Consider the following 9,127-nt stretch of genomic DNA (forward strand, 5'->3'; position numbering starts at 1 on the left):
CTTCAGAAACATGCCATCTGGTCCCCCCACAGACCAGCGGAGTGGGAGCCCTTGGGAGCAGGACACAAACACTGGGAGGTCATCCTGTATCAGAAGGGTGAGCACGCGGCCCCTGGATTTGCTCTCACCCCACATGGAAAGCCAAGGAACCCCTGGAACAAACAGCAGAGACGAGAAATGAAACACACTGGAAATAGATGTATTTCTCCTGAATCCCATCTTCCTTATGCCACTGAGTGGCCCTTACTCAGATACTGGGCTATCCCTAGGCTAACAGTGTCTCCCATGCCCAAGGAAGGGAAGGAGTCGTCATTGCAGGGTGCTCCGGGCACCAGCAAGAGCCCAGCATGAATTATTCATCACTGTCTCCGTGCCCCGCCCCCCCATCATGCGCTCAAGATGGAGCCCACAGGGCAGACACAAAGTCCAAAAATGTGGGAAAGTTTATTTATTTCTCCAAAACATTCCTGATTTGTAATGTGCTTTCTAAAAATGTTCTAGCTGACCCAGCCCCTGCTATATTTAGACACAGCATTTAAAGAAATGTTCCTTACCCTTTATAAGGCGGGCCATGAAACATGAATTTAGGAAAAGCGGCTCCCCAGTCTGGTCCCTTTGTCCCTGGGAGAGGGGTGGAGCCTCTCCTTACAGTAGCATGATCTTGGTGCTCGGAGCCCGAGCGAGGGGGGCAAAAATAAAGAGTTGCATTCATTCCCAGGGCCCTTGAGTTCACAATGGCTGGATGGCCAGCCCTGGGAAGCCCCTTCTAAGCTCCCGGGCAAAGCAAGGAAACACCAAAGGACTGGCTCTCCTCTGTGAAAATCGCTCTCCTGTGGTTTCCGAGGATCCCCTGCCGGGTATGACAGCTTTTTTTTTTTTTGCTTTTGGTTTCGTGTTCAAATGTTTGGATCATCTCAAGAGCTGTAAGACTGCAAGGAAGAGATGAAATGGCTGCCAGCCTGCCCTGGAGGAAGAGCTGAAGAAGTCCGCCCAGGAGGCTCCCACCACCTAGGAATTAGGAACGCGAGCAGGACTGTGGGTTCATGATTTTGTTACAAAACTGAGACATCACAAATGCGCTCGTAAAACAAAAGTGTTTAGATTAGAGGCTACGCCTGTATACAGAGATGAGACCTCCCATTTACCGAATGCTTCCTGCACGCCAGATATTTTATGTATATATATTTACTGTTTTGGGCTTCCTTGATGGCTCAGATGGCAAGGAATCCGCCTGTAATGCAGAAGACAAAGTTTCAAACCCTGGGTCAGGAAGATCCCCTGGAGCGGGCATGGCAACCCACTCCAGTATTCTTGCCTGGAGAATCCCATGGTCAGGGGAGCCTGGCAGCTACGGTCCATGGGGTCACCAATTTAGTTCTGACAGCTGCCCGGTGCTGAAGGCTTTAGTACTAGTCCATTTTGCTGGTGAGAACTAGGAACTTAGACCCATCATAAAACTTACTCCTCACAACAGCTTGACGAGGCGGTTACTAATGTTGCTCCCATCTGTACAGATGAGAAAGCTGAGGCACAGAAGGGTTAAGTCATTTTGCTGATGTCACACAGCAACTGGGTTATTAGCGGAGCTGGATTATTAGCCTGTGTCTGGTGGGCACAGTCTTGATGAGGTTAACATGCTCCTTCACCTGAACCTCGAATCACTGAATGGTAACGAGTCTTAAGACATTAATGGGAGGGTTTTCCTCGCAGTAGGTGTGTCTGGAGAGACCTGGGAATGTGTGGAGCAGAAGAAGGTGACCACTGCCTGGGAAAGAAGTGTGACCCCGGGAGAAGGGTATGCGCAATGTTCACTTTGCACAGGATGGGGACCTGAGTCCAGCTGTAAGCTAGGTGTTGTCCAGGGTGACATGGGCTTGTGAGCAGCAGGGGGCCACCCCCCTTCCCAGAGGCCCAACCTCGATGTTGCTGGGCTGGGATACTCCCTTCATCTCCCTCCTCTGGACTCCGGCTGGAGGACACCCACACCAGCATGTGGGCCACAGGTTCTGGAAGAGTTAGCCAGCATCTGTCATGTTCTGCCTACTACCCAGGAAGGAACAGCTTTGTTTTAAATGCTTGACAAACACAAACGGATACAAACTATGTGCAGTCATCCCAGGCCCCAGCAACTCAGTAAGACATTCTGATCTTGGCCCTTGGACATCAACAGTGTGGTCCAGGTTCCAGAGGAAAGACCCCCTGCCCACTGTCCTGGCCATGCTCTGTTGGAATTGTCCCCACTGTGGCATGTTCTGTACCCTTCTCTGCCCCTACAGGCTAACCCCTATGGACTGCTGTTACCTGGGCTCCCTGTAGGCTGGACTTCTGGTGGGTTTAGCCATCGGAAGCACCATGGTGAGGGTGGAAGACAGAAGACGAGTTGGGTGTCCCTACTCCGCTCCTGTCAGTGCTGTGGCCGCATCTACACTCATTCCGCCCACTCCCCTGAAAAGAGTCCTTCCACCCCAGTCTCCTTCCAGTGGCTCATCTAAGTCAGGTTCTGTTTCCTCCTGGAACCCTGATTTTCACACTGATAGAAAAGGGAAGTTGTGACAAATCTTTGCCCAGTTGGGCCCAGGCCCCACCACTCACTGTGACCCTCTCTAGGTCACTGTACCATCTATGGGGATCTGTCTGACCCTGCAGAACCCCGAGTCTGGGGCAAAGACAAAAGACAAATGTAGATGAGAACTTGCCACTTGGGTATTCAGGTATACAAATTGCTTGAAATGTGGATTAAAAATAAAGGTTTTACTTTTCCAACAAACTCATGCTCTTCAATTTTAATAATGAAGCTGGATTATGATCATGTATATTTTTGACTGTATGAAACAACCCCTGCTTCATGGAAATAAGATTCTAGCTGCTGTGAAGCACACCGAGTTATGACGCTCACACAGGCGTGTGCGTTCCTGGCCACGGGCTCCGGCCTTCGGCTGTAACAATAAAATCCAGTGTGGCTGATTCATTAACCCACACGTGGATAGACAATGAGCACTCTTAGTGAAACGCTAGAGACCGCAGGTAGGCTCCTTTCCAGAGAGGTGCGATTGTACTGGAAAATGGCAGACATATCCTGTTCCTCCGGTTCTGGAAAACCTCGTGGGGCATGTGAGAACCAGGAGGCCATCAGCTTCCACAGGAGCCAGGAAATACCCAAGAAAGGAAAACACAAAGGCCCTTGCAGAATCCCCAAACCCTTGCAAGAGTCCAGGAAGTAAAGGTCTCAGATGTGTATGTCTTCCAAGACTCTCTTATAATGTCTTTGTTAGTTTCACTGCTGCTGCTGCTGCTAAGTCGCTTCAGTCGTGTCTGACTCTGTGCAACCCCAGAGACGGCAGCCCACCAGGCTTCCTCATCCCTGGGATTCTCCAGGCAAGAACACTGGAGTGGGTTGCCATTTCCTTCTCCAATGCATGAAAGTGAAAAGTGAAAGTGAAGTCGCTCAGTCATGTCTGACTCTAGTACTGGAGTGGGATGCCATTGCCTTCTCCGGTTAGTTTCACTATAATCGTGCAAAAAACTAAATAATTCCTTGTTCAAATTCTATAGCAAAACAAAATCTTTCCAAAAGTGCCAGTACTTGGGTTATTCTAAAAGAAATCAGCATTTGATCCGAGTCTATCTGTCTCAACTACGCAAAAAAGATGAATTTCTGACCATTTGTGTGTGTAGAAAGTATATATACACACGTATATATACACATATACAGATATGTACATGTGTACATACATACATATACACTTACTTATCATTGTACATACACCTGCCATATCCCCCATTATGTTCAGTGTACTCGTGCGTGTGTGTGTGTGTGTGTGTGTACACAAGAGAAAGGTCACCTACAGGAAACAGAATCTGTTCCTTTTGTGTAGACGAGAACATAGAGGCAGACTTTGCATTGCCCAAGAACAGGACAATATGGTTGCTTCCGGTTTACTCAAAATCTCACTGATTTTGCTTTTATTAAGACTGGAAACCTGTTCTTGGTCTCACTGATCCACAATCAGGAGCACAGGACTAAAACTGGGACATTAGAACAGCTATTTGGATCCCTAAGTCCCAAAGCGCCTCTTTCTCCTTAGCAGGGAGTAGCGCACACGGAATTGTGTAGAATCCACAGAAGATGACCCCACTGTCCATTTCTGTATGCTTTCCTCAACCAGATGAATGAGGGGCTGAGGTAAGAGAATTCCTCCTTATGTATGTATAAATACTGACGGAGTGACACATACTCCTGCCTTTTTCCTTCTATGCCAGAAAAATAATGTCTGTACTATGCTTTTTGGAATTGTAACTCTAAGATGCCATCCTTTGTAAATGACAGTATTAGAATATTTGCTTCTCCAGAAATGAGGCATCATACGTTAACAAAAGATAGCAAATCAAACATAAAGAGAAAACATTAAAAGAATATCCCACTCAGCAGAATCTTCATCTTATTGGGGACCCTCAGGCAACACCTTCCAGTCCTGGGGCTTTCCGTCCTGCCCTCCAGTCCACGCACGAGCCCTCCTCCCTCAGAAGCCAGAACCTGGGAAACACTGCTGGGGTTCCCAGATATGATCCCAGTCTCCCCTTTCCTGTTACACTGCTTATTCCCCCTAGTAATCCACTGAACCAGTCCCTGAGAGGTTAATGAAAAAACAACTTTATTCACAGAGGTTGAGACTTCAGGATAACAAAATAGCCAACAATGGCCCTTCCAGCACATTGTAAGTTAATCACAGTGATCTTGGATCTCAGCATGGTTCATCAGAGTTCTTAACATCAAGGACCCCAAAGCTCGCCCACCACAGTGTTTCCACCAGCCCGGGCAGAACTCAGACATGGATGCTCCTGGGGGTCAGTAGCAAATGGCCTTCAGCATGAATTCTCAGTCAGCTCTGTGCTTGCTAACTCTTAAATTATTCTGTTTGTCTGACATATCCTTTCCAGCATATGAACCAACAGGCTCTCGGATGTGAAGTTTGTGTTCACTTTTATATAAGTTCTGGAAACTGCTTTAATCTGCTTTAAAAAATTATCTCAAAGACCCATCTCCGCCTCCCTCCAGGAACTACTGACTGTGCTTTTCCCACATTTGATAAAATTAAAATAGCTCGGAGGTTCAGGAAATCGAGTCTCAGAACCGCCACAACAACTCAAAGAGATACCGTGAGAGCTTAGATGCATTCCCCCAAAGTTCCCAGCCGAAGTGGGCTGTGAAAACCTCAGTTTTCATAACCACATCTTTGTCTCCGACCCCTGCCCTCCCGCCCACTCCTCGCCCCAGCCTGGCAGCCACCTCCATAGGTGTTTGTTTAACTGCAGGCTCTGGGCCTGCCTGGCTGGCGCTTGGAGGGAGGAGGCGGCTGCAGTTGGCCAGAGGGCCTCCCACCAAGCCTGCTGTTCCTGGGGACCCGGAGAGCTGCTCCCACCCCTGCCCCCACCCCCGCAGACCCCAGGGGACTCCCTTGCTCTTCTGAGCGCTCACCCATCCCTACTTCCACTTGCTTTCCGTGTGCTTGTTTCACCCAACTCTTCAGATTAAAAATAGTCCTTCACTACACAGTTCTGGAAAACGTGGCAACAATCAAGATTCCCTAACCCTCGTGCACTTCCGGTGTCCCTAGAAATGTTTTGACCCCTTAAACAATAAAGCTAAGAGAACGGAGGATGTCTGTGGTTGGTAGCAGGCGTTGGAGAGCATGTGTATGGACTAAGGACCTACTGAGCTATCTATTGTAATGCAACAAAATGCTAAGTTACACAGAGTGCACTTTTTTAACAGCGGTTGTTAATACAGACGTTCACAGGGCAACCCTTATAGTAAAAAGAATCAAGCTTTTGGCCAAAGAATATAGCGTGTTCCTTTTACTATCTAAAAGGAAAAGAGAGAAGATTTCTCTATTTACAATGAAAGTGTGGTCTCTCAGCTTCCGCCTGAACATGGTCCTAAGTCCTCACCAAGCCCTAGGATCTGCTAAAGAACCTAAAAAACAGGTTGGCCCTGGTGTCCCCACACCTGAACCTTAGGGACAAACCCAACTGTGAACACCCATCACTCCGTGGGGTCAAAAGCCAAGGCCCGGGCCACAGTAACAGGCGAGCTGGCGATGGTCAGACCGTGGCTCCTAGACAGAAAGGACCACACTGCGGCCATCTGTCTGCCCTCCGGTTGTCTGGGCCCTCCCCCACTCCCTCCGGACGCGCAGGACCTGTCTGGGTGCTAGTGGAAGATCATGCCATCAGACTGACCTAAGGTTCAAGGAATTTTCCTGTGCCTGCGGTAGGAGGTCTGAGATGCCCAAGTCGCAGCGTGGGCAGGGTCTTTTCAATCTCCGAAGCTGCTCCGGTTCTGGGAAGGTCCGTCTTGCAGGAGGCAGGGGAGTGTGCTCACTCGTGCAGCTGAGGATGCTAATACTTCCCACGATCCATAGGCAGGCAGAGGAAATCATTTATTTAAAAATGCGACTTCTTTCCCAGTGGTGGAAGCCCTGCTCGGTCACACGGAGCTCAGACCTGGGCGAGGGAAAGGAGCCGCCGTCTGCTTTACTGGAAATGAAGCACCGCTTCCGGGAGCTGCAGGGGGAAATAGGAGAGAAAGGGGATCCCGAGCTGGTAGAAGCCACCCTGGACGTGCGGGTCGAGCATCAGAGAAGCGTTGAAAGGCGGACGGAGGCTGGAGGAGGTGGCCAGAAGCGAGGCGCCCAGACAGCCGCCGGGCCCCTGCTTGGCGACCCCCAGGAGCTCGCCCCCTCCAGTCGGCTTCTGCCCCTGCCGTCGGGCCAGGATGCTGTCTATGCTGAAGCTCTTGGACTTGTCCGAGCTCTTCGGAGAGCTGCGGGAGGCGGGGCGCGGAGGAGTCCCCCGGCCGTCCACCGTGCGCTCAGGCTGGCCGACAGCCACCGCCGCTGCGCCCTGGAGCGTGTCGCCCGCGTCACCCTCTGGGGACCCGGGCCTGGGCCAGGGGAGTGACGCCGGCGGCGGAGAGGAGGCTTCCCGAAGGGGCGAGGGGCGCGCGGGCGCTCTTTCCTGGATGGGGGTCGCGGGGCGGGGGCGCCCTCCGGCGCTCTGCACCTCAGGCGGCGCCTCTGCGCCGCGCTCCTGCGTCTCGGCGCGGACCCGCTTGGCCTCCGGGCCCCCCGGGCCGGGCTTGGGCTTCCTCTTCCGGCGCCGGTAGTTGCCGTTCTCGAACATATCCAGGCATCGAGGGTCCAGTGTCCAGTAGCTGCCCTTGCCGGGCCGCCCTTTCTCGCGGGGTACCTTGACGAAGCAGTCGTTGAGCGAGAGGTTGTGGCGGATGCTGTTCTGCCAGCCCTGCCGGTTGTCGTGATAGAAGGGGAAGCGGTCCATGATGAACTGGTAGATGCCGTTGAGTGTGACCCTCTGCTCAGGCGCATCCTGGATCGCCATGGCGATGAGCGCGATGTAGCTGTAGGGAGGCTTCTGGGGGGGCTCCACCCTGCCCGAGGCGGCCAGCGCGCCCGCAGGGGCGAAGGCCAGAGGCAGCCCGGGTCTCTCGGGGCCGTACAGATAGAGCATGGGCGAGGTGGCCAGAGCAGGCAGCCGGGGGCTGAAGAGGTGGCTCATGGCGAGCGGGAGCCCGCGCTGCGCTCCCGGTGACGCCGGCGACCGGGCGGCTTAGGGACGGCGCCCCGCGCCGCAAGGGCCCTCCCGGGGAGCCTGCCCTGCGTCTGCCTCCCGCTCTGCCGCTCTCCCCAGCCGCTCCGCGCTCTGTCCCTTCTTCATGGCTTTAAAAATGTTAAATAATTGTTGTAAGTTTGCTATTATATGTTGACTTAGCGCTGGAAAATAAATTGTCTATGATAAACAGTCGCTGTGTTCTCAGCCCACCCACATTAATTAAAATTTCATTGCTGAAAAACTCCAAGCTTTTCCCTCCACGTGTCTTTTTGATACCAGCCAATCGGTTTCAGGGTTATTCCTTCATTTGTTTATAGAATTAGTCTGTTGATAAGTCCGCCCACCCAAGTTGAATCAAGCTGTGTTTATTTGGAAAAATTTCCGGGCACCCAATATATAAACGCACTGATCTGATGTTTGAAATATCACGTCCACCCCTTGACGCTGTAAGCACACACAGTCAGTCAGGCAGGATGTGGATCGAGGTGGCTCGGGAGCAGGGTCTGCCCCGCCAGGAAGAGGAGGTGGAGGTGGGAGGGGCGCAGGGGTGTTTTACCTATGGCCTAGGGGAGCCCCCGAAATCCCATGGCCTCCCACAAAAGACCTCTTCTTCTCCCAGGCTTAGTAGGAGATGGAGAGATGACACAGTCTCATAAATGCCTTCTGAGGTCTTGGAGAGCTCTTAGATATTTTAGCAGGGGAGAGGAGATAGATGAACGTCTGATTAGAAGAGGATGCAGCCCTCCTGGGAGACATCCTCAGGATACCCTGGAGGAACTGGGGGTGGGGTGTGCTCCCCAGGGGCCTCGCATCCCAAAAATGGGCAGGCCTGCCCCCCTAGGGCTCCCTGGGGATCCAAGAAGAGGACCCCAGGACCCCAGCTTTTCCGATGCCGATGGCACAGGGCACTGAGAGTTGGCAAAGGCGTGCAGTAGCGGGTCCACAGCTTGGTTAGGGGCAAGTTTCAAAATCACCCCTTTTGGAGAATCGAGGGGGAGAAGCTACGGTCTTTCTGATGGGGCCGAGATTGCAAGGAGGAACACCATAAAAGGGGAATTTGGCAGCTGGCGCGGGAGAGCTGGTATTTGTGAATGCGGGTCTCTTGCTTTATATTCTGCGCTTTCCTGTTTATAACAAGGAGGGGGTTATAACAACTTTACAAGTGCACGCAGCTGGCCCATGATTACATTAAGCATTTGGGAAGCCTGCTAGCTTCCCCCCCACCCCACCCTACCCCACCCACTCACCCTGGGGTGTAAGCACTCCCCACCCTGACTCATTTTACATTTAGCCACGTCCTGGTTTGAATCAAAAACCTTGATGATGCTGATTTAGAAGGGGGTGTCTGCCCTACTCTGCCGCCTTTGGGGAGGGGGGTGGATTGGCACTTAACGTGACTAGTTCCTGTTTATGATCTTTGCTGGATATATTTTAAAAGAAAGAAAAAGCTCAGGATAACTAAATTAACATCTCATTGAGTAAACCCTGTGGATGCCCA

The 9,127-nt window shown here is 51.9% G+C and overlaps 1 protein-coding gene across 1 annotated transcript; it reads right to left on the reverse strand.

The window, feature by feature from the left end:
* Positions 1-4,628: 4,628 nt before the first annotated feature.
* Positions 4,629-8,791, reverse strand: FOXL1 (forkhead box L1). Its single transcript, XM_027513863.1, has one exon. The coding sequence runs from the start codon at positions 7,573-7,575 to the stop codon at positions 6,535-6,537; it is 1,041 nt and encodes a 346-aa protein (XP_027369664.1). The 5' UTR covers positions 7,576-8,791; the 3' UTR covers positions 4,629-6,534.
* Between the last annotated feature and the right edge of the window lie 336 nt (positions 8,792-9,127).

Source organism: Bos indicus x Bos taurus, chromosome 18 (genome assembly GCF_003369695.1).
Source record: "Bos indicus x Bos taurus breed Angus x Brahman F1 hybrid chromosome 18, Bos_hybrid_MaternalHap_v2.0, whole genome shotgun sequence".
In the NCBI taxonomy this organism is placed as follows: Eukaryota; Metazoa; Chordata; class Mammalia; order Artiodactyla; family Bovidae; genus Bos; species Bos indicus x Bos taurus.